Raw genomic sequence first — 26,948 nt, 5'->3', positions numbered from 1 at the left:
GTAATACAAAGAAATTTTACCTGGTAATCCCGTGTAGCTGTGAACACCGACCGAGTCTATTGGAGCAGACTTTCTTTAAATAGTTCATGGACTCGCCTGAAGAGTTCCCTGTGAAAAGAAGAAAGGTATTATTAGCCTGGATGAAGAATTGCAAGAAGGATCAGTAAGAAAGAGATCATATAGTATGAGGAAATTTTATATAATATATAAATATATATATATATATATATATGTGTGTTAGTGTGTGTCAAACAGGCAGTCCAATATTTCCAGAAGTCACACATAACAGATCATGGACAGATAAACAGTTAACTTTATCAAAAGTAAAGTATAAACGCACACATACACACACACACACACACACACACACACACACGTGTTGACTTAAGAACAGGGAAACTACTATTTACCAAAAAACTGGTCTTACATGTGTTCAACAAATATTTAAAACTGACAAGTTCCACATTGTCCTGTTAAACTTTATAAATAGAATGAAAGTGGTATTCATTATGTCATATGCAAAATCCTGATGTTCACACACACGCACGCGCGCGCTCGCGCTCCTCTTGTCCCCAATCTGATAAAACAGAATTCAATCGGCCGGTTCATGACTTGGCATGTAAACAGCAGGGCGCTGGGAGCGAATTCCTTCGGCCAGGAGCAACAACCAACCGCCTCTTGAATATTCATAGTACTCGCTAATCGAAGACGCGCAAAATTTGAAGAGAACCTCAAACGGCGTTTACGTGATTTTATCCGTAATGGGGTACGGAAAGGATTGAATCAGCCAAGTATGTCAAAGCTACGGTGATTTACTTACTACGTCTTTCGCTATATATTTATAAATTAATATACTAATAATATATAATAATAATGATTTATGAGAAGCCCGGATCCCGAGATGTAACCGAGTAAGGGCCTACCTCTCCCTGCAAAAAGCGGGACGCCATATCTTAAAAACTAACCACGGAATTTTCTTGAAAATAATCTCATTTTGTTTCCCACAAACAGGGGCTGCTGGTGCGTTATTAGGCATAGGCCTACATCTCAGGAATTTGCAGCCCGGATCAAAGTCGAGAGTCGAGTTTGAGATTATGTCTGGCAAAGGACGCTTTTGCGGGCGTTAATTGGCTGCCTGTGAAGACTGTGATACCAACAAGCCTGGTCAGTGCTTGGAAGGGTGGCTAACCACCCGTAGATTTCTGGAACTTGCAACAGACATTAGGAGTCAGTTGGGAACGGCAGTGGCGTCGCAATGAGGCTAGAACGCAATCTAATGTGCTAATAATTAAATTAATCAACTGGTACGTAATGTAATTAACCAGTTAATTAAAGCAGTACCATCTATGAATAAAAATATGTCGTTTACTCTCTCTCTCTCTCTCTCTCCTCTCTCTCTCTCTCTCTCTCTCTCTCTCTCTCTCTCATCAGTCCTTAACTATAACCCAATTAAGGTTATGACGTCATGGATCTGTCATGTGGCCAAGAAAAAAATAATAGCAAAATCTGTTTGAAAGTTTTTTTAATTTGACTTTGAAAGTTTTTTAATTGACTTTTTTTTCCCTTAAGTGAGATTTGCTCAAGAGGACGTTGTTTTAAAAACTTTTCTGCTCTCAGATTAGGTTTTTTCTATAAAGGGAATGAGGTTGCTAGGCCTACGCCCCTCTTCTCCAGCTTGGCAACGACCCGCAACAGTCCTTTCCAAAAATAAACAAAAGAAAACACTTCTAAACCAACCAACTATCCTTTCCAAAAATAAACAAAATAAGAAAAAAACTTCTAAACCAACCAACAATCCTTCCAGAAGATAAACAATAAAAAAACACATTTGAACCAACCAACCATCCTTTCCAAAAAAATAAATAAATGAAAAGCTTCTCTGCCTTTCATCTCAATTTGAAACTATGTAAAACTGTAACGGATTTTCATTATGAATTCTATTATTACGAAATATCCTTACGATTTCTATTATTAAGAAATTTCATCAAGAATTCTGTTATTACAAAATTTCATTACGAATTCTATTATTATTATTATTATTATTAATTATTATCATTATTATTATTATTATTATTATTATTATTATTATTATTATTATTATTATTATTATTATTATTATTATTATTCGAGAACTACATGACATACGAACAGCTGTATCACTTGTAGCTGTAATAGTAGTACTAGTATATGACAGTACGAGCAGCTATAGTAGTTGCAGCTGTAGAAGTATTACTAATACAAGACGGTGCGAGCAGCTACAGCAGTTGCGGTTATATAGTGGGAGTACTAATACATGATGGTGCAAGCATCAGAAATCGATCGAACGATATCTTGTTTCCGATTACAGTAACTTAAATCTATTTAATTTTTCAATACATGTAAAAAGTGGTTGTGATTAAGTTGATGAGGGAAGTTCTTTGCAAAGTGATATTGTAAATGCATTTAATGTTTAGATCTATATATAAGAGTCTCATTATCATTTAACGCTGTAGCATGTCAAGGGTTGAATGAATATAAAATTTAGGCGAGCGTGGAAGTCAGTGGTGTGGAAATGTGGCAACACTGGCACTTACCCCAAGTTACTTGCAGCAACAAAGCAATGACCCCTCTTAGTTCTCCCCGACTGTTCTCTTCCACATAAAATTCACTTATTCTTTAAAAATCAGTCACCTCTTATGCTTTTTCAGCTATAATAATAATAATAATGTTTCATGGAGTCCTGCCAGCAACAATATTAGTACTAAGAAATGAAATTTACAGGAAAACACAAGCCTAAAAGATAGAAGTAATGTTTCATAACATAGCATCATATATATATATATATATATATATATATATATATATATATATATATATATATATATATATATATATATATACATATATAATAGATAGATATATGTATAATTTGTTATATACCCGAATTTTATGAGCTGCTTTTAGAATAAACAAATTTTCATCGTCTTACCATTAATCTGTAAACAATGCAGTTAGGCTCACAATTGAGCCTAACATTATAATAACAATGTAAGGCTCTGTTACCTCAGTTTAGCTTTAATGCTGACATAGTATGATAGCGACATACTTGTAAAAACGCCATGTACTTTTATTAATGAGCCACCTAAATTTGTTTCCGTAAGTTATCAGGTTCTCGGCGGTGTGTCATCCAGCCCTTTTTAAATTAAGCTCACAAATCTATTAAGAGCATCGTTTACATAAGTTCAAGTAAAAGCAGCAACCTATACTAACAAATCACCAACAGGATATTAACGGCTCGCTAATCCCTTCCCACCTCCAGATATTGGCTCGCCTCTCGAAGGGCCGAAAATAAAAAGCAGTAAGTTCGCACGCCAATGGAAAATTCTCAGCCATTTCTTGAGCTAGGTCTCTGAGCCTGTTTAATAACGTTGTTATGACCTGAAGCCAATAGTATCATATTAAACTCGAGCACACTCATTTTTGCGCTTGCGATGTCGTAAATTTGATCACCCTTGGGAATAATAGATTCGATACGCGCCGAAGAACAGTGAGTGATGACTGTTTTCATGGGGAGAGTTATCGAAGGGGAGGAATCGCGTAAGGTTTTTGCTATGGGAGGGAAGGGATGATGGAGACCAGGTATTGCAGTAGAAGGAGAAGCCTGGGGGAATACGGTATAGGTCTCGCAGTGGAAGGAGAGCGATAATGGAGACTTCAACTGATACACCCACTGAAAGAAAGCATGGTCTAAGCATTACTATAGGCCTACCCATGGGCAGGTCCTCCCATTCCTCGGCAATGGACCTGTACGATCAGGGATTCATGAAAATGAACACCGGGACGTTACCGACGCCGCCAATTTTTGCTCTGCACATTATTTCCATCTCATCAGGAAAGTGACTTTTATAAAGTAGAAGGAATCGCATTCGATATTTGATGGTAATTGTAACCGTCCGCCCATGATTTCTTTCACAAGTCTGTACTCTTTCAGTCGCAAGAGAAAAACAAGTAAAAAATGTTTTAAGATCTGAGGGCGGACAGAAAAAGTGTGGACATAAAAAGTGCAGCCGGACAGCCAAAGCCGGCACAACAATTTTCTTTCCACAAAACCAATAAACTTCTATGTATCGGTTCCAGAAATTACACTTGGCAATATATAAATATATGAGTTTATAATGTCACAATTTTGCAGTGTAGCAGGCGTGTTCAAGTGTGCAAAAGCTATAAAACATGAGTTTCAATATGCACCAAGTCGTCACGACCTCGTCCACACAAGGAAAAGGCCTTAAATTTTATTTGTGAATTGGTAGGTGTAATATTCCTTAGCCCTTCGACAAGCCAATGACCAAGAAATTAAAAATGGGTTCTAATCTGATTCGCCCGTCCTCATAACTAACTAAATAAGTAAATAAAGTGTCCCTTCACCTAGCCACCGTAGGTTAGGTATACGGTTGTAGGCTAGCTTGCACTTTGGTGTCCCCTACCACACCGTTCCGTGCGAATTTACTTTGCGTGACAGGAAGCTGGTTTATGTGTAAATTAAAGCTAAATTTGTAAAAGCTCAAAATACGAGTTCAAATTACCTGATAACAGAAATGCCCACCTGTTTAAAAAGCACCACACGCACATTACCGGTTCTTCACTCGCCAAACCTTTCTGGCAACACTGAAATGTCGTCGGACGGCGACTCTAATTATTTTGGAGACTACCAAAACCTTGACAGACTTCGATGGTTCCTTTTCGTATGATATAAAGAAATAAACATGTACAAGGCACAAGAAATGGGAAAGTAAAATGGTAATATCAAATAGCTTATTTGAAACAAAACGCAATTTTATATACAAGAAAAAAAGATAAAGGACTAATTAACAGCCCTGCCCAGGGTGATTAAGTTAGATTCTTCATTGACATGAAAATGTCCACAAGGAATGATGAAAAAACAAGAATCTATATAATCTAGACTAAACCTTCAAAAAGGCCCCTTATACCTCTTTTCAAGAGCTGGATCAAATATTCACTGCAGCCCTTTAGTTCAATAACCTTTCTTGACTAACTTGCAAGAAAGATAACAGTATTTCTGCTACCATACCATACACAAAAATTATGATTTAAAAAAAGTCACCCCTAGTGGATGCATAAATCCGATAGCCGTTTTATATACCATGCAACTAAACAAAAAACCTCTTTCTTGCTTACTGAGTTGTATGTGCTTGGTTGTGGCAACACTTACACCAATGTTCTATTAGACCTGTAGACTCTAATGAATGCACCAAAATGATGTCTTTTTACCTTTTCGAAAAGCTACGGCACCTTTCAAATCATCAGTTCTGAAGTACGTTGGATAAGGACCTTTAACACACTCTTCTAACATCTCATGTGCTAGTTTATACATCTCACTACTCAGACAAGACGTCGTTCACTTTTAAAAACCAATGACCATGCATTTCGGTAAAGCTTTATTTATTTGCTTATTCTAAAGCATTTTGTCATTGTTGCTTAGTTTCTATATCTGTATAATCTATATATAGATATGAGTATGTGATATAGATGTGATCACTATTAAACTGAGTTTTTTTTTTTTAAGTTTCAGATGACTAAGGAACAGCAATTGTCACGTTTTCTGCTGACACCCGGAAGGCCTACTATTTAGGGGATATTGCAAAGTGGGACTGTGACGAATGAGATTTTTATATACCAGCAGTTACGCCCACCCTTTTCTATGTATTTTCCACCATTATCCCTCCCTGTGGTTGGGATGATTCAGTATTTATTAGAACTGGTTTAAACCATCGCTTGGTATGAAGTCTACGTCCCAATGTGTACTATATTTTGTTTTTCCGTCACTACTTTCCGCCTTTCATGCATGTAACCCTTTTTGTAATGTAATCTTACTCATTGTATTCCTATATAGATGTCTTCTCTTTAATAAATATAACTATTATAATACTTAAATATTTATTTGGTTTTTATTCCTAGTTTAGGCCTATACTGTACTACCATAACCCTCAATATGCTAATATGATTGATACTGCGGTTTCCTCAGGAGTTTTAACATTCCGTAGCTGGATGACTGAGTAGGTGTAAGTAATTGCTAATATCAAAAAATTTATCACACCTTAATATTGATTATATAATAGTTATATTGCTTATGTTAAAGGTGGCTTGAGTTATTAATTTCTTCTACATACCAGTGAAGTAATGGTGGTACAAAAATTATTTTTATACATGCAAGTTACAGTTCTAAACACTGCCTATAAAGTTTTTGTAATAAAGTATTACTCCTGCCTTTGTAGGTTTAACCACAACTTCATCATAAAGCCCACGTATGCACGTATACTCATTTTTGTCATTTCTGTTCGTGTTTTATTGCTGTCAGGTGTTCAGTTGCATTAATCAATGTGATACTCGTGTTGAAACTTAACAATTTTCCCGTAAAAGTGAGCCTTGCACGACATACTGTAAGATGGTACTAACTGGCCTTTGCAATGTGCCTTCTTCAGGACCCCAGATATACTGCAAAGGCCATCTCGGTATAATGTGCTTCAGATTCCACAATAAGCTGTAGGTCCCGTTGCTAGGTAACCATATTGGTCCTTAGCCACGTAAAATAAGTCTAATCCTTCGGGCCAACCCTAGGAGAGCTGTTAATCAGCTCAGTGGTCTGGTAAAACTAATATAAACTTAACTGAAAAGGCCAAGCACTGGGACCTTAGTAAGTCATTCAGCATTGACAATAATGTCAAATCAATTGTTAAGAGAGGGAGGGAAGTAAGTTAGAGGGAAAAGAATATGAACAGGGGTAAAGTAAAAGGAATGAAATGGGTTGTTGATAGGTATGCTGCAAAGAACCTTAAGTAATGCCTACAATGAACTGCATGAGGTGCATTGATGGCACAACTCTGTACAGGGAATATATGGTAATGAGATCTGTGAGGTTTTAAAGACAACCCTTTAGCAATCCCCATACCAGTGAAGTTCTTGAACTGTCAGTACAGTATTTATATTGCACAAAGAGAGCCTTTTACTGTAAATGTTCAACCGTACATTTAAGATGGGCTTAAGGGTCTGTAAACAGCAAATCATGAATACTTTATAACTTTTATTGACTTTTCTTTTTTACAGGCTTTTTGATAACCCAATGAAAATTTTTCCTCCTATCGACACATATTGCAATAAGACCAGGTCTAAAGGTATAGTATACTTTTTGGCATTAACAAATTTACAGTCGGGTAAAATATTGATGTACTGTAATTTTAAACAAAAATAGAAAAAAAAATGTGAAAAAGAAGGTACCATTCAACTTATGGATACAAGTTTAATTTCTCACCACAGATAATAAATACTTAATGATTATATATAAAATACAAAGTCAGCTGCAAGTCTTTGCCACTTGTGGAAAGTCTACTACGTAGATCTAGTAAGAAGTGAAAACGGTTCTCATTGCGATGAAAGATAACAATAGGAATACAAGATGTCCAGACTATATACATGTTACGATTTCGTACATATTTAACACATTTACACTTTACTTTCCAAATCAAATATACACTACAGGTTTTTACACATCTCCTACAGAAGTCGCAGTCAACATATAATTATAATTTAATAGTCAAAATATTTTACAACTTTTTAATAATTTTATATTCTTCCTCATGCCTAAAAACTCCTCTATTATAAGCTATCATCGCTGACACTCTCCATATTTGGCAGCTGCTGAGGTTCTAAAATGAGGGACTCCTGCGAAGACTCTGCTGCCACCAAGGAACTACCGTCACTCCCTGCAAAGCAAAAGACCACATTTCAATTAAATACTTGTTGACTACGGCTACAACACGGATATCTGGAAGGACGTTTCAATCCAATAGTCTATGTCGCCTGGTTATGACAAATTAGAATGAATGAACAAACAAAAATTGGGCTATGAAGCCAAAGTCTGGGTTACTTCACCCGTTCAACACTTAGACTGCATGATGAGAGATCCAAAAAATGAATGAGTAATAGTTAAAGTAATAGTAATAAAGGTCGGACAGCAAGACAGAAAAAAGGAAGAGTGGCAAAATAGTAAAAATGAGTGCTGCTAATGGCTGAAGGGACATTGCAAACACAATTTACTTATGTCTACAGAGTTCCTTGTGAGGTGCACTGATGGCATTACCCCACTAAGAGAAGGCAAACAATGTCACAGGACAAAATAGCACCTGCAAGAAAACACCTTGAGGCAAGGAGCAGCAGCTAGGAAAGAGGTAAGGAGGAGTTATCGACTCGAGGGAAACAAAACATAAAGCAACACATTTACACATAAGGGCAATACTGCTAACAGGCCCTATAATGGCAACAGAACTTCGGTAACTGGGATGAAGAAAGAACTGCTTGTATCTAAATATCCAATTCCACTCTCATTATCTATGTGGACCTTATTGTTAGTTGTGTCGTTATTTATCAATAATAGGAAGCGATTGATTGCTGGATCAATGGCTTCCTTGAGCGGATTGTTTGCACCTTTTGGATCCAGGTCCAATGCCCAGGAGAAATTCATTAAAGCTAAATGAGTCTGGCCCAACTTTTTGTGCACCTGTGTAATAAGCAAAGAGATGGCATCACACAACAAGTAAAATACATATACTAAATTCTAAGAGTTCTCTACTGCTCCATAATTATCAGAGTACATTCCAATCCTCCAATCTAGTAAGATTTTCTGAGTAACACCAAACCTGTTTGTCATAAACAAGTACTTCATATGATAACATTCTTTCAAAAATAAAAACACCCCAGTATATGATTATAATTTAGCTGACTTGAGAGGAGAAACTTACAAAAACACAAACATTTACAAGGAAAACACCATAAATTTTTCAAGAATAAATTTTGGAATGAGCAAAGAAAAAAATTTACCATATATTTCTGGCAACTTCCAAAACATTTCTGGCAACAAAAGAAAAACTACTATATACATCATAAAATTACTTGTCTCATTCCCCGCCTTACTTTAATCACATTTCTTCAGTAACTTAGGTCACAACTTCCTTAATGTCTATGCTCAGATCCCAATATCAGCACCACTCACCTTGCCAAGCAAGAAATAAACATTGGATTCTTTGGGAACAATTTCCTTCAGATGATTGAGCTCATCAAGAGCTTCCTGGTGGTGGTCGGTGGAATGAAGTATAGATGCTCTGTGGTATTTACAAAGAGGATTGCGAGGTTCCACCTTCAAGGCTCGATTTAGGGTTGCCAAAGCAGCACTGCTCTTTTGAAGGGCATGTTCAACCTGGTGTGTGAACATCCAAAGAATATTAAGTTCCCACTATTAACTAGGATAAAACTTCACCTATGGAGTAAATACTGCTTGCTATTAAGATTAATTCTTCCTTAAAAGATTTATTTCCCAAAGTATAACTGAGGAATGATGACTACAGTGAATACCTACGCACATCTTACTCTTATTAACACTATCAGGCATCATAAAGTACCAGTTTCATCAAAAGTCCAATTTCTAGACTCAAACATTTCGAGAAATTATCAACGTAAATCATGATTCGTGGCTGTTGTGTCACATTTCCATACTTACAGATTTTTTCTTAAAAACTGTTTGACAGTCAAGTGAGAAAAGGATTGAAAAAGGAGGAGAGGATGAAGGAGGGATTCATGACCCCAAAAAGTTTTAAACTGCTTAAAATATTTCCCAGCATCAAGTTTAATACTAATCAGTTTGCTAGGAGTTTTATCTTGGCTACAACTAAAACGTGGAATACTTTAGTCTAATGCAGTTGTGGAATCTCTGATCTCCAAATATTGAAGCAAGGAGCAAATTCATTCCTGCACTCTGCTGATTTCTGAATTTCAAGTGTATCTGTTTTATTTTATATTCCTTCATGTTTATTTGTTGATCCCCTTTTCCCAGAACTTGACTTTTTCTCTGCACGCTGTTTTCCCTTTGGAACCCTCTTGGGTCTGTTGACTCTGTCCGTAAGTGTTTTCATCTGAAGATTTACAGAAAGAAAGAAAAATGTAACTTACCACAGCCACATGGCACATCAGGACTGAACTGTGAGGATGAATACTAAGCGCTCTCTTGAAGTGAGCCTCTGCTTGAGCATAGCGTTCTTGCTTAAATAAGACCAGGCCGATACCATACCTGTTTGAAAAAATGTAATAATCATGACTAACAACTATGAAATAAACTTCAGTGACTGATAAAATAAAAGCCATTAATTCAAGCATTCATTCACAACTAGCAATTTAACAAGTGGATCCATGAATTGTCTTAACAAAAATCTGCAACTTATTTATTGCGACAAACAGCACCCACTATCTCAATTTTCATTAAACAACCATATTTTTATTCCATTATGAAACTAACTAAACATGGTAATTATATCTTTCAACACTGATAATATACAGAATTTACTTGAATACATACTCATTACATATTGTATTTGCAACCTACCAACTCAACTTACATCTGGTGTGGATCGTACTGTGATATACTGATGCACTGCTCAGAGACTTGAATTCACCAAAGGATTTAGTGGAGTAAAGTTTCAGCTATCCTGTCAGCACTTATCTTACAAACCATATAGCATTTTCAATCAAGTGCAAAACACAGACGAAAACTTACCATGCATTATAATGTCGAGGATCTATTCTGACAGCACTTCGGTAGCAACTGATGGCTTTGTCCAATTCTTCCGTTGCGATGTGTTCGTGGCCAAGCAACGTGTACGCATATGCAAAATTTGGATCCACCTGAAAACAATTACAACATGAATTTCACTTTCTTTTCTCTCTCTTATCAGTAAAATTTTGAAAACCTGCAGGCATCCTCAGGGGACCTGTATGTCTTTATTAAAAAAAAAATACTTTTATCAAGCCAATGTATTTATTTGATATTTTCCATTTTGTGACTGTCAGCAACAATTAAAAAAATATAATGTGTGAATGAGAGAAATCTATTACATCTTTCACAATGTTTGCAGAAAAATTTACATGTAAGAATCGCTTTTGAAAAAAGTTCATGTTTACCTTGGGAACAATTCTTATTTCCTCTATAACTGCATCTACATCTATGTACAAGTGACAAAATGTCTCAACAACCACCATTCAATTACAGCACTGACCCTTTACAATTCTCTCGGTCCAAGAGTCAAATGATTTTCACTGCCCATGCATATGCTTAACAATGGGTCAGATTAAACTACTCTTCATCTAAGCATATGGGTCAGATTAAACTACTCTTCATATTATGGAATGGTATGTTGCCATTTTAAAACTAAACAGCTGTACAGTACTTTACTACAGTATGTTCAACAAGTCAAACCAAGAAGAATATAATGTCAACAATTTCACATTTAAATTAGCTGCAAAAAAGAACTTTTATACTTTGCCCTGAAAATATTTACTAAGAATAAACTTTTGATGAATTTTATCTGTAACGTGAAAAATCAAATGCATTTCTAATGATGTGTAATGTTTCCTATTATACCAGCTATTGCAAAGTAAAGCTTAAGAGAAAAATGCAAAAATATCTATGATTTTCCATTAGCCCTTTTGATACCTAGCTTTGCCTACTTCAGGGCAATGGAATGGAATATAAAATTTAGGCTAATGCCAAGCCTTGGGACCTATAAGGTTATTCAACACTGAAAGGGAAATTGAGAGCAAAAAAGGTTTTAAAGATGTAACAGGAGGAATACCTCACAGTTGCAGCCGAAGGACTCTACAAAGAACCTAGAGTAATGCCTACATTGCACTGCATGAGGTGTATTGACAGCATTACCCCACCACAAGGTATACCAGCAATTGCAGAGTAAAGCTTGAGAGAAAACATGCAAAAATATCTATGATTTTTTATTAATCCATTGATACTAAGCCCATAGATTTTTTATTAATCCTTTTGATATTAACCCCAACAGCCCTAAATGGCACTAGCTCTTCAAGGGAGTGACAGTTCAATTATACCTCCTGACATCATCAAGATAATTCCAGGTGCACAAACTTTTTCTTAAAATGATTTGGACTTTCAAGCCTCAGTAGTTAAGAATAAAATGTCACCACTTCACCTCAACAGAATCTCAAAGATAACTGCAGTTTTTTCATGAGTATTCATCGATACTTGCTACATTAATAATAAGCAGTTTTTAAGGATATTTCTAGGAAAGGATTTGTAGACAGGAAAACACTGGTCTTACATGTATTAAACAAATCTTTAAAATTGACCTGATCAATGTTGTCCTGCTAAACTTTACAAATAAAAAAATGAAAGTGGTATTCACTATGGAAAATGAAACCCACTTCCATTTTTACTTGGTTATTAACCATACAAGAAAAATTCCCCATAAGTACTAAATAACTTAAATGAAAACATTTACATTACCTGTATTGCTCTAGAAAAAAATCTTATCGCTGACTCGTGTTCTTTCTGTAATGAAAAGCAGTTCCCCGTTGCGCACCAGGCTTGAGGACATTCTCTGTCTTCTTCCAGTAGGTCCTAAAGGAACAGTAAAGAAAGTCACAGTAAATACATAAAAAACACAAACAAATCCTGTAAGCAGTGTCCAACTAGACATTCATTTTATTATTAAATTATTATGAGGACAAGAAAATTTACAATATTACTGCACTACCTATAATATGCAATGCAATAATTGCACTCAAATTAGACAAGGCATATAACTCACTTGTGCTAGGGCAGAAAGCTGTACTTCTTTTTGCAAGTGCCACAAGGCAGTACTGTAAAATTCCATCAAGTGCAAACGGTGTGGTTCTCTCTCCCTCACATCACTGAAGAATCTGTTGATATAAACGACAAAGGCTCATACCATGAATTTCATTTAGCACATAAAGCAAAAACGACAAAGGAAATTTGCAACAGCATAAAAACACTAGCTATTAAAAGTGACTTCTGCATTTGTCATGTAATTAATCTTTGATATGCCAGCAAGTAGTAAAAGAATAATGGAAGTTCTTTGCAGCCTCCCATAGGCTGCATTACTTTGTTTTCTACTTTTTATCTATTCAATCTGGACAACTTCTCCTTGCCTACCAAACTTACCACTCATTTGCAAGCAAATCCTTCAGGATAGCCAAAGGAGTCTGAGATGTTTTACTCACTGACCAGGCTACCAAACTATGGTCTATTGTAATTAACCAGGTTAAAAACTTTATCTGTAGAACAAACTATACATCAACAAAAGATGCTGACCAAAAGTCATTAAGCATACTTTCTGTCAAGGTCATTAAACAAAAGTGATTATGACCAACATATCTGGATAAAGGGCTGAAATCTATTATCAAAACGGAATGAAAATGAGCCTGTATACTTTTTAGCTATAGTATTAAATAACCACACAAACTAAATTATGTAATGATTTAAAAGGGCATAGCTTTGTTAACAATTTAAAGTGACCAATTAACTAAATATTCTTAACTGTACGACATAAATTATACTTATTCACTCTGAACATAAGGAGTTGACAAGGACTGGTCAACCCATGTGACTGGATAAGTTGAGCTATCAGTTAAAACGTAACTAAACCAACTACCTTCTCTTATTGTCTTCTTTCTTCTTTCCCCTTCAATTATAGTTCATTATATCTCTCCCTTGTGTCTCCTCTTCATTACAATGGGTATAATTCTATACCATACTGACATTTCATAGGACAGCCTTGCTTTATGACTTTCATTTGCAAACTCCAGAAAACATTCTACTGGTTCCTTATTAACCTACCAAAGACACACTATATACAGGCAGTCCCCAGTTTACGACGGGGATTCTGTTTTTACGCCGCATCGTAAACTGAAAATGGTCATAAACCGAACAATTGTCGAAAAGAGTAAAAAATCCTAAGAAAACCTTACTTTTAACGCTTTGGGTGTATTGAAAACGATGTAAACTGCATTTTTATCGAGTTTTTCATAAAAAAACCTCCAAACTTTTACTATTCTGCTGTTTTGGAGCCATATTTCTTCCGTCAGATTGGCGTATGACGCGTCGTAACCCCGGAACATGCGTCATAAACCGGGAAATAATTTCTGATGAATGTATTTGAAAAGCATTGTAACCTCGGAATGTCGTAAACCGGACCCATCGTAAACCAGGGACTGCCTGTATACAAAATTAAATGTACACACAGTAATATTTGCTAGGTTTCTACGTAAGACCTAGTTTCTACACATGCTACAGAATACAAAATGCGAGTAAATTACAAAAGAAAATACATTAACTTACTTGGCTGCTTGATGATAATCATTGAGTTCAAAATAGGCTTTACCAATATGTGCCAGGACCCATCCAGTGCGATAGTGTTGAGTTGGCAGAGCTGTCAACAAGTCTATCGCTCTTCTACAATTATACTGCGCCAACTGCTGGTATGCTGCACCCATGTCCCGTAATAGTGACATCAAGCCCTCTGAAAGTAATTTTTCACAAATTTCAACTCACTGAACTGGAACTGGAATAAAAACTTAGGCCAAAGACCGAGTCCTGGGACCTACGAGGTCATTCTGAGCTGAAAATAATGTTAAAACAATTGTTAGGAGAGGGTGGAAAGTAAATTGGAAGAAAGAGAATATAAACAGAGGTATAATAAACGGACTGAAAAGGGTTGCAGGTAGGGGCTGAAGGGACAGTGCCTACAATGTACAAGCCCCCCACCCCATGAAGTCCAATTATTTAAATATTCTTTGACAGGCTGCAAATCAAAAAGTACAACCTCCTGGTGCAAAATTTATGCACACGTTACAAATGGAAAGCAATGACATCACTTCTTTTAAAATGGCTTTGCTGAAATATTACAGTACTGGAAATGTACCTTGTGTGGTCTCTTTAAGAAAAATCTAATTGTAAAATTATTCAGTGAAGAGCAAACCACTACTTTACTAAGTGTCTGAAATGGACAATCATCCAAAATGACAGAACAAAGCACTTGTGGTTGGAGGGTAAGAAAAACATCTACTTTCTTCCCGACTCTTAAACCTATAATCACTTGTACAATTTAAAGAGTGTTATTTTAAGTTGGTAAATAGGATATAATTATCAAAACTGTTTTGTAATTTATAACTTCCTTACTTAAACTAAATACATCTTGCTTGACTGAAGGGCAGAGAAATGCATTGAAGTGTCAGGTTCGGTTGGCATGCCCGGAACGCCGAATGTTGAGGAGACCAGCGTTGATGCACTATAACTTATAACTCTTACGTATGCCAATTTTCTTTATATTATAAAAAAAGGTTGAATTGACATAGAATATTTTTACATATATGAAAAAGAAGTCAGATACAGTATATCAAAAAAAGGAAATTAGGAATATTGTTTTAAAAAACGACATAAACAACTATGTCAATACACATTGAACCTGGAAAAACAATCACCCAATAAAGCAAAATTTCTATAAGAAAGTTTCTTACCAGCACACAGTTTCTGAATGCTAAATGCTTGCTGAATGAGCGACTGCGGCGTCACCGGTTTCTCCGACGATAACTTATCTGACGAGGACAAAATGTCTTGGTTTTCACTTTTATTTTTCTCGTTAAGTTCTGACAGACTAGACTGACTCTTGGAGGATCTTGTCTTTGCTTTTCTTGCCGGAGACTTTGGCGCAACAAAACGACTTTTATTGTTTTCCTGAAAAAATCAACTCGTTAACAATGTCTCAATATAACAGGATGTTACACATCACTGGCTTAAAGTCGATTATACAGTATGGTGGTGTATACAAAAACAAGGAAATGTACTACATACTATGTGCTTCCTATGAAGCATATGCACAGGCTTCCACAAGGTAAAGGAACTAGTTACAACGACACAGCTTCACTAACACAACAAAAAACCCCTGACATTTTTTCTTACATCCATAAACACACCATTACAATTGATATATCAATTAAAATGCAGCAGTTTCATAGGAAAACCATTAATGAAGTAACTTATTCACTTAGTGCAGGAACAGTAATCAAATGATACTCACCTTAACAGAACTACTATTGCCAAAAAGACGAGAAGATCTACGGACATTAGGATTAGGCTGACCAGTCGGGGGGCTTTGAAAATTACTATTATTTCCTGCTGGAGCAAACACGGCTGGTTTATTCAACACCACTGGCGAATCTTTAGTAGTACGGCACAATATCTGAAAGAGAAGAATTTCAATTCAAGGGCATTCTTCTTTTCTATATTTTTTTCCCAATCACTGATATCTTCTTTCCGTAATTCATATTACCTTCTGTTACTTTTTTCAAATGGACACCACATTCTTTGGAAGCTTGGATTTCAAATCAATGGCCTCTCTGGGCTTCTTCCATATGGATAACTTTCACCTTCTGAATAATGTTTTATTGAAGAGAATGGCAGCATCAGTGGAATTGATTTTATATATGGTCTTCTCAATTCTTATTATTTTCTTCTCATCAGGGCTGATATCTGCTAATAACTGGCCAAGAAGAAAATATGAAAGAATTGAAAAGTCCATATATAAAGTCAATTCCACTGATGCTGCTCATTCTTTGAATAAACTGCTTGAAAGAGGGTCTACTACCTTCTCAAATAATAATAATACAGAAGACTTTTCGATCAATATCAGATTGAACCCAGGTCTATCAATTGAAAGACAAGGCCGCTGCCCACCAAGCCACACAAGTCATAAAGAAGTTAGAACCTAAGTACCACAGTACCTAAGGCTTTACCTGGGCAGGCTAACTGCCTTGCATACCAGCGTGCTTTCCCAACCTCCTGACTCCAGCAGTGACCCCATTGACAGCATTTCCTCTGAATTACCCCTTTCTTTGATGAATGTGGCCTGGTTGGCAGCAGTCTTGTCTTTCCACTGAAAGACCTGGGTTCGATCCTGATGTGAGTGCGAAATTTATTTCTGTTCCACACGTGATTGTGTGTTGATTATTTCTAGTAATAATAATAATAATAATAATAATAATAATAATAATAATAATAATAACAGAGGAGTCTATTACTACCCACTGGTTTGGTCAAGTTTAAAAGTACGGTATAGTCAGCAAGAAGAATTTCTCTACTTGCATCTCCACAAAACTTCCTATACCTGTACTTATATAACTGACCTACAGTCTCCCTAGCGTACTTGGTCAAAGAAGGGTCTCGGGAGGGTGAAAGAGCGATGCCAATTGCACTTTCCTCATTGTGCAAATAAGGCTATTGAAGACTCTTTTGATTCTTTAAAAAAAAGGCTTTATTTAAGAAATACATTTCATTATATTAATGGCAGTTATGATGACTATATTGTTAGAAATGGAATATTAAAATATTTAGGCCATAGACAGTGCTTTCTCACGTTCTGTGCCATATCTGTGTTTACCTAAGGCTATGGGTGAGGAAAAGAAATTATAGTTTTGAGTCAGCAGCTTTGGATTAACCTATCTCCAATCAAGGACCTCTAGGTCAACACAAGGAACAATGGATATCTCCAAACTGAATAGTAAAACATCAGCCTCAAACAGAGAGAGAGATAGAGAGATTTAAAAATAAGAGAAATCTGAGAAAGATCATTCTAAGTACATTTGTGCAATCTTTAAACAGTCGACAAAACGTAAAATGTGAAAAAACCATAGAAACGAAATCTTGACTTAATAAAGAAGACAAACGAGCCTAATAATTATTGGAATGATGTGAAAACTGCCAAAATTATGAATTTACATTTAAAGGGGGGAGAGAGTCACCTAGTGATAGTTAAATTCTCGATCTCATTTAATTTATGCTCACATACCTTCATTTACGATAATGCCGTTTCTAAAAGAAGAGTTAGCTCTAAACTCCATTGTTTACAAGAGAAACAAAACCAGGAAATACCAAAGAGGATTATTAGAGGTCAAGGTCTTAGGAAGCAAAGGGTATCCACAATCCACAAGTAACCTTCAAGAAACGGAGATATGTCAACGCTGTAAAGCGATTGGGGCCCCGCTTTAGACCAACTTCATTAGAAGCACTATAAGATAAAGTTTTCTGTTTCAAGATTCACAGAACAAAAGCAATGATGACCATCAGAGAAAATGCCGATGAGATTTTTTTAACCATTCACAAAATACAAACTAATACATTCCAAACAAACTAGTCTGCCCTCAAACTTCTCCACGCATCTGGACAATGACCAGGTGTGTGTATGCTTGTTAAATATCCTAATTATCAACACAAACAATTAACCCCTTCGTTCACTGATGACGGATATAAACGTCACCCAGATGAAGTCCTTTGCTTACCGATGATGGATATAAACATAATCAGACTAGATGAGGATCATTTTCAGCGAGCATTCCTAATATTTTTATGGATGTTTTCAACGTTACTAAGTACCTGCAAGAGGAAACTTAAAACTGAGAAACATTTTGTTCAAATTCTTCGTATACAGTATATCAACTAATTCCTTGCAACAGCCTATTACTTCGGTACATGATACAAAATTCACCAATGGTCTCATGCTCCCCAGCAAGTGAGGAACATCCCTTACAAGAGGATAACTACCCCCACATCACTCACATTGTTTCAAGTCTTTGGCGGATAGACGTTCAAGACTTTCTTTGTAGCAATATATTAGATTAGAATATAAAATTCAAGACAAAGGCCAAGCACTGGGACCTATGAGGTTAATCAGCACTGAAAATGTTACAACGATTATTAGGAGAAAACAGGAAGTAAAATGGAAGACAGAGAATACAAATGGAGGTACAGTAAAAAGGAATGTACGGGGTTGCAGCTAGGGACAGAAGGGAGGCTATAAAGAGCCTCCTACAGTGCACCATGCTAAGTGCACTGAGGGTATGCTACACCCCAACGGGAGGTTTCTTTGTGATAAAGTCTTCATTAAATACAGTATAGCTAACAAAGCACTTGAACTATGTGGTTACAGTTAGCTTAGCACTACACCGCATTCAATGTGGTTATCTGTGACAGAGTCCTTTGCCAAACAGTTGTTAAATATTTGATTTTACTCATCCAATCTTATTCTAACACAAATAGCTTTAGATACTTTTTAGCACTGAATTATGTTTCAGTAAAGAAATGCCCAAATCTTATAGCAATGAAACCTGAATTTTGTGTAAGTATAAACTTAAATCCTAAATTTGCTCAAGTGAACCTTGGTTCGAAAGTCAATGTGTTTGCTCAAGTGAACCTTGGTTCGAAAGTCAATGTATTAACATTTGAATGGAAACAAATATTAGCAAGCTCTCATAGGGGAATAAGAATAGGTTGGATGTCCACGAATTCTCCTCTTATAAAAACAACTTCTACATCTCTCAGAAACTTGCCTTCCCCACACTTCCAAAACTAGTCTGCAATTAGAATATAATATTTAGGGCAAAAGCTCAGCACTGGGACCTATGAGGTTATTCAGCATTAACAGGGAAACTGAGAGTAAAGGTTTTAAAGGTGTAAAAGGAGGAAAACCTCGCAGCTGCACTGTGAAACAATTGTTAGGAGAGGGTGGAAAGTAAGATGGAAGAAAATATGAACTGAGGTGCAGTAAAAGGAATGAAAGGGTCACAGCTTGGGACCTAAGGGACGCTGAAAAGAACCTCAAGTAATGCTTACAGTTTGCAGCGTGAGGCACTGACGGCACTACTCCTCAAACTCTAAGGGTTCCAAAACGAGATGCTCTCACTTTGCTGAGCTTTAAAATAGGTGTCCACTGTCAATCATCAAGTCACTTTCCCTTTTTCATCCCTCCTCCTAGTCCTAGGCAAGGACTATCTGCTTACAGTGCTGAGTCTGCTTCCCCCATCCCACCCCACATCTTCTCATTTGATATACTGAGAAAATCATAAAACTGTACAAATAAGGTCCATCACCGGTATAATGCCACCTCTCTGGTCTTGGTAGGAAGAACAGGTGTTCTTTGTCCCCTTCCTAATACTCCATGCTGTCCTTTCCATTTCTCTGTCATGACATGAACCACTCCTCTGTCATCTGGAAGCTCAAGTGTATTCAATATCAACTGACAGCCCAAGTATATATATATTATATTCGTGAACTTTTTTGTAATTCTGACTGTCATTCAAATAACAAAGATGGAGCCCTAGTAAGTGGATATAGTTTGTGACTGTATAATAATATAAAAACATAAAAAATATTCTTAACCAAATTTTATCACCTTCAGCTTCAGTTTAATAACCTAATGTCCAAGAAAAAGTTTCAAGCTGATTTCTGAAACAAAAACTTCACAACATTCCTCAAAATATACTGTACCAACAAAATCTAATTTAAAATAATTGTCAAAATGTATTACACTGACAATTCTCCTGATGCACTTTAAAGATGGTGGTAAAGGCCAATTCCTGAGAGACATACACTGATAACAGTATTACAGTTTTAGCGCCCTGTTGAAATAAAAAATACGTTAATGGAAGGTTGTCAAATAGTGCATCTTCCAGCAATGACAACTACTTCAAGAATGGAAGAGCTAAATCATCTGGAGCGTGTGATATTCACACAAATGCCTTAGCACACAGAAGACGAAAAGGCATCACAGTACCAAGTTTTCTGGTGGTGTTCGTCAATTGTTAAGTGCATTGAAGAAGAAAGCTTTGATTTGAAAGTTAAACTGGTCTGACTGCATTCAGTCACATTTCTAGGTTTCTTAGGGCTGGCCCAAAAATTTATTTATAAATGAGGGCTCAAAATTAAAAGCAAATGACCGATGAGAAGCTGAACACCATAATCTACTGCATATAGTGCGCTGAGAGAGAGAGAGAGAGAGAGAGAGAGAGAGAGAGAGAGAGAGAGAGAGAGAGAGAGAGAGAGAGAGAGAGAGAGAGAATTCCTTTTCAATCATTACACATTATTTAATTTTTAAGAGATGACTAAAATTTAAAGATATTCTAATTACAGGACTAAATGTACTAAAATTATCTTCTATAATTACTGGATTAAATGTTCTAGAATTATTGTCTTCTAAAGCCAAGGAGAGAGTAAAATTAAAACCCATGTTGCCCAGGGAGGTGACACGCCTATGGTTTCTTGAAATTTGTACCTTTCATAACCTGTATCCAAAGATCAATTTGTACCTTCCATAACCTGACAGACCACAGTGAGATAGTTCTCTAATTAACAAACCTGAAGAATTAAATGAACTCAGTCTTGCTGAAAAAAAACTAGTTAAATCCCTCGGCTGAAATGCATATTTTCATCCAAACTGACAAAATCAGTCAAGTTATGAGAGCCGATAACACAAATTACTATGTATAACCCTCTGTATCTTACAATTTTTGCTAATGCAGCATACCAAACTGCACGAACAAACTTAGCAATGCTAAGGCAGACTCATTTAAAAAAAAACTGACAAAACTTACTCTTTTACTGATAGGAGGAGGTATCTTGGTGTTAGGTTCACTATCCAGCTGAGACAGAGACAACGGTGAAGTAGTCAAAAAGGCCACAGAACTATTTAAGGAAGAATGGTCATTGTCACTCATGGGACTTACATCTAAAGGTAATACTCCAAAACTAGGGGTGATGGGACTTAAAGACCATGGTCCCCCCAACATGCTCTTGATACGGAGCATTTTCTTTTTCCTGGGGGCCTGGTAGCCACCGTCCCCCGAATCCACGTTCCCTCTGTCCTGCATAGGCGTGACTGTTGCAGTCACCGGAGAGTTGAGGGAAGTCAGTGGCATCGAGGAGTTTAGGCTACTCAAGCTTTGTATTGGGGTATTAACTATGGGTATTGAATTGATAGGAGTGTTTTGGATTGGAACTGGAATTGGAGTCTGTTGAATGTTTTCAGGAGTGTTTACAGAAACACTATTTAAAGCATTATTAATAATTCCTGAGTCTGAGATAACACTGACACTATTCACTGAATTTGAATTATTCACTAAAGTCAGCACTGTACTCCCATGGCAATTCGAAAAGGACTCTAACGAGTCCAATCTGAATATCTTAGAGGGGTCACACTTATCACCTTGATCACAGAGTGCCACAAATGAATGCCACAGAAAGGGGTTTAGCTTCAGGGATCGCTTGAGGGCCTCCGCTGCTCTCTGGAGGCGCTCGGTCCGGGCACATATCAGACCAAGCAACTGGAGAGCAAAGCCAGCCATTTCCCAGCACGTGGTGTTTTTAATCAATGGTCTTTGGATGCATGACGCTGCCACCCGTTAATACTGTCTCTGCTTCCTCTAACCTGTAAAGGTCCACCCGTTACAATTACTTCCAACTTGCTATTAACTACAATACTACAAAATCCTATTGGAAAGATGATAAACAGTGCCATCTTTCTGTTGAAAATTAAATTCTACCAAGATTTTAAAACTAACATACCTTTCACCTGCTACGTATTCTAATAAAAACAATCATTCTTAGAGAATGATTAAGTTTAATGTACTAGTAGACTTTAGCCCTTTCAAAATACTCAGAAAAATTACTCTTTTTATCCACATTTCTACTAATTTTTATACCTCATTCCTACAAAAACAACCATTTGGACTACAATCACCACTACATAAAATGCACACACAGCGAATGCAAGGATATACAGTACAGCGTTAGGACATAAGTTAGGGCACTGATGTCCATGATTCAGCGCCACAATATCAACCCTACAGATGAGGAAACAAGATTGTTGGCTTTACAAGGCTAAGTATTATAAGTGTTCATCCAAAAATAATGGAGAAATAAATGTGCAATAGTAAAGTGCATTTGTTTACAACTTTCACATTAGTATGACGTAACATAAAACCATGAGAGAAATTGACAATATTTCTAAATATCTTAACCATACCACTTCCTACTATGAAAAACTCCAGGAAAACATTTGTTTCAAGGTACTGTATTCAGTAAAAATAAATAAAAATACTCGTATAAAATAACTGACATACTATCAAAACACTGATACATATATAAATGAGCTTCTAAACTCAAGAGAAAATTTGATAATGGATGCAAGAGAAATATCTCTTGAAGAAACCAATACACCTCTTTAAGACCAGCTGAACTCAACAAAATAATCCTTACTCTTAGGATCATGCAACTTAGTACTTTTGGCAATAAAGAATTTCTGACCAAAAGAAAGGAAATTCATAACATACATTTTCAAGCATTCACTAACTGCTTACGTACATTATAAAAATACTTTTGCACCTTAAATCCACACAACTGTAAGCTGCATAAAAAAAAATTATAACTGGTTAATAATGAAACCTTATATCAGAGTTCCTGTAGGGAACTTACCTTCCCAGATCAAAACAGCATCGGGCCATAAGAAGCCGGAGTTGCGCAGTGCGCGTTCCATGAGTGTGAAGTACAGAATAGGCACGTCCAGGCTTCCCTGAGCGGTAGTACGAAGTTGCTACTAGGAATAGGGCCTCGTCTGAACCAACTAAAAAAAAAAGGAGACAAGTTACTGTTGTAAAGTTCATTATTTCCATTACCTCTGGTTTGAAGATGCCATAAGAATTCAATGTATATTTTTATATTAATTTGAATGAAATGAATGAAATATAAAATTTAGGCCAGAGACCAAGGACTGGGACCCACGACGTCATTCATCGCTGAAAGGGAAATTGAGAGCAAAAAGTCTTAAAGGTGTAACAGGAAGAAAACCTTGCAGTTGCACCATGAAACAATTGTTAAAGAGAGGGTGGATAGTACGATGGAGGAAAGAGAATTTAGATACAATGGTTTTGAGCTGATTTGATTCATGAAAATTTGGCTTGTCAATCTTTAGATATCTGAGAGATCAATATAAAAATACTCAAAACCTCAGATTCGATTCTCATGATTCACTTGACCTCAATGATTCAAGGATTTCTGTGGAACGTATCTACCCATTATTCGCGGAAATTCGCCATTCGCAGTATTTTTCACTGAGAAATATTCACTAATTACTGTATTTGCATATGATTTTCATGACTAAATGAACTTTTGTGATAAAAATAATAAAATACTCAGGTATAAGCATTTTTTAGGGTTTTTCTGTGTTTAAACTATCAAAATAGGCATTTCTAAGTGTTTTATTAGGTTTTAAGTATTTTGGATTTTGCTATTCATAAAAGGCATGAGAGAAGAGGGTTGCGCTCATTGAGGATGCTGCGACCCTTAAGTAATGCCTACAGTGCATCACTGGAGGGGCTTCACCATGAACGCAAAAATTTAACATGCTAGGTTTCTCAAAATACCAATGGTACACTTAAACTCCAAAGGAAAAATGGGTCTTCTAACTGATAGGTCTATAACCGAGGATTACCTTTCAGCAAACAGCCCTATAATTTCAGCCAGGGGAAAGTGCCAAGTCTGCAGATCCACATAAGAATAGTGATTGAGGCAGTGCCATATTGCAGCCTGAAACAGAGATAAAATTCAGAATTACAATTAATACTATATTGAATACATTTTCTATCTAAACTTTAACAGCAGTTTACAAAAACTGGTCTGCAGTTCTAAGTGGTTTTTTTAGGGTTTTAAGTATTCCAGTTTTAGTTTAAGTGCAAATGGACGTATTTAACATGCAATCTGGACTGTTTAGTACCAGCCCTTGGGCATATGAAACAGTGCCATATTGCATAAAACAAACAAAAAACCAGTAAATATCATACAAAAACAGTAATTAAACAAGAGGCATAAACACGTATAAACACCAAAAAAGTAAATACATAACAAAGCGGCATAAACACAAAGACATAACAAAAGTGACAGACGGAAACCAGCCTGCGGTAGTAGTCTTCAGTTTTACCTGAAACTACTTAACTAAAATACTTAGACCAGGCCAAACTTTTCTTCAAAGTAATATATCCAGGCCAGGTCTACCAAAAGGAGGTGTGTCTTTTGATCTAAAGATATTAAAATTCGTAGCCTAAGAAAATTAATTTCGAAATGCTTACACTTACTACCGTGGCCTGGTTCCTGCCAGTCATTGACCGGAATATTTAACAGCTTTTGCTTATGTGAATGTATTTTGTTTGCAATCATGATATTTACCATTGCGTGTTTATCTTTTTATGTTCCTTCCCAAGGCACAGCTACTAAAAACTAAAAAAACTAACCCCCTTTTGCACGTAAACTGGTACTTACCGAACCAGAGGGGCGCGACAGTAGTCTTCAGTTTTAACAAAAGTACGTCATTCAGACCAGGCCAGACCTATTTCAAGAGCAGACTATGTATCTAGAATAGGTCTACCAAAAGCAGGTGCGTCTTACAACCTTAAGATGATAATAAATGCCCTAGCCTTTAAAAATTACTTTCAAAAAGCTTACTTAATAAAATCGATAAACCCCTCATCCTAAAATAAAAATTACGGCCTACCTAGATCCAGAATTAGCCTAAAATGTAGGAACAGCCTAGTCCTAGAAGTCCTCCTATTAATACCTAACACAATTTGCCGAGAAGGAAGTAGGATACAAAGCCTAGGATGGGGCATACAAGCCTAGCCTAGCAGCCTAATCCCCGAGTGGGGTCATTGCCCCTTTAATAAAGTCAAGGATGCCCTAGGACCAAATTTATGGGAGAGAATAATTACAGAGAACTAGTCTTTATGCAGAAAGAAACTATAAAAGGGGAAAAAATCCTGAAATCCTGACCACAGGTTTTATAGGTTACATAGCTTATAACAATATCCTGCCACAAAGGAGTAGCCTAGGATATGATAGGCTATCAGTAGGATTAGCTTACATAAATTAAGCCAGTCCTGTGTCCAGTATGATCAATATCCTTCACTGGAAGACAAAATCCTAAGAAATCTCAATAAATCCCCATTAAAACATTAGATTAACCTGAAAGAAATCCCAGAACCCTTCATACGAATAAACAAAATCCAATGAGGAAACCCCATTGCCACAGGCCCCCTCAGAATTATCTACATCCTTAACTGGAAGATAAAATCCTGAGAAATCTCAATAAATCCCCATTAAAATATTAGATTAATCTGAAAGAAATCTCAGAACCCTTCATACGAATAAACAAAATCCAGTGAAGAAAACCCATTGGCAAAGGCCCTCAATAAGCTCTATATCCTTAACTGGAAGACAAAATCCTGAGAAATCCCGATAAATCTCCCCCTCCCAAACACAGGATTAATACTAACCCCGAGAACTCGAACTTAGGCTATACGAGGAAGTAAAAATTCAGCAATCATCATGATCAATAAATATCCTTAACTGGAAGGGAAAATCCTCCTTAGAAAATGAAAACACACCGAAACGGCCTTAATCCGAGATAAATCCCAGACCCCTTAAACAAAAATCCAGTGTTTCAGAAAACCCGTTGCCCAAAGATCCAAGTCAAGGTTTGGGTCCCAGTCCTCGAGCTCAATTAGGGGGGGGGGATTATTCCCCCTTCCACCACTTCCGTTGGCAGAGGAGATATCCCGGCGATTTCCAACATCCCCCATTAGACACCGTATGCCAGGTAAATCTCCACAATCAATCAATCCCTTCGTAATTCAATCAGGTCAGACACACACACAAAAAAAAACAAAATCGTCCCGATGACACCTCGTTATTTTACGACATAAATCCTTAAATCCTCATTACCTGGACTGGTTCTTGCAGTAACATAATTCCAGGAACTCTCAAAATTCCGAATTGTTGCACTAGAGGAGGCCTGGGGGGGAATTAATCCGTCATTTTCACTAAGACATCTTCACTAAGACATTTTCCTTCCTCCCTAAACAATCTCTCTCTCTCTCAGGGTCATTCACTAAGAGGCCATCACGAAAAGTTTTAAACTATATACATTTTAAGATGCCTTAAATAACTATTTTAAATCAAATATATTCAATTCACAGCTATAGTTATTACTGTGAGCTAGTTTTAGGCGAAGTTATAATTTTTTAAGTGGATATTTTGAACTTTCGAAATGGAACCATCGGTCTAGTTCAGCCCTTCTTTGAATCGTCTGAGGAACTTGAGGGTTAAAATGATGCTTTTAAAAGAGGAAACTCGGTGGGAGGGCTGGTCTTATTTTTTTTTTTTTTTCCTCTCCGATTTTGGTCAATGTGCCAAATGACAAGAGCTG

At 36.6% G+C, this 26,948-nt stretch overlaps 1 protein-coding gene and 1 long non-coding RNA gene across 2 annotated transcripts in view; both read right to left on the bottom strand.

Annotated features, from left to right (window-relative positions):
* LOC136832441 (uncharacterized) overlaps positions 1 to 4,655 on the bottom strand; it is a 203,903-nt gene extending 199,248 nt beyond the window's left edge. The window contains exons 1-2 of the long non-coding RNA XR_010851208.1: positions 4,583 to 4,655; positions 21 to 108 (exon numbers count right to left, since the gene is read on the bottom strand). This is a non-coding gene — a long non-coding RNA (uncharacterized lncRNA). The remainder of the gene's footprint in view (positions 1 to 20; positions 109 to 4,582) is intronic.
* A 2,406-nt stretch (positions 4,656 to 7,061) lies between these two features.
* Positions 7,062 to 26,640, bottom strand: LOC136832302 (cell division cycle protein 27 homolog). Its single transcript, XM_067093210.1, is given in 16 exon segments — positions 7,062 to 7,766; positions 8,377 to 8,551; positions 9,044 to 9,247; positions 9,997 to 10,114; positions 10,598 to 10,725; positions 12,353 to 12,466; positions 12,657 to 12,768; positions 14,207 to 14,387; positions 15,385 to 15,601; positions 15,945 to 16,106; positions 21,289 to 22,060; positions 22,062 to 22,121; positions 23,168 to 23,339; positions 23,850 to 23,857; positions 24,234 to 24,277; positions 26,465 to 26,640. Coding segments are annotated over 16 exon segments (2,607 nt in total). The 5' UTR covers positions 26,489 to 26,640; the 3' UTR covers positions 7,062 to 7,650.
* Between the last annotated feature and the right edge of the window lie 308 nt (positions 26,641 to 26,948).

The sequence above is a fragment of the Macrobrachium rosenbergii genome, chromosome 49, assembly GCF_040412425.1.
Source record: "Macrobrachium rosenbergii isolate ZJJX-2024 chromosome 49, ASM4041242v1, whole genome shotgun sequence".
Classification (NCBI taxonomy): Eukaryota; Metazoa; Arthropoda; class Malacostraca; order Decapoda; family Palaemonidae; genus Macrobrachium; species Macrobrachium rosenbergii.
The sequence above is the reverse complement of the archived record's forward strand: the minus strand, read 5'-3'. Positions and strand labels throughout refer to the sequence as shown.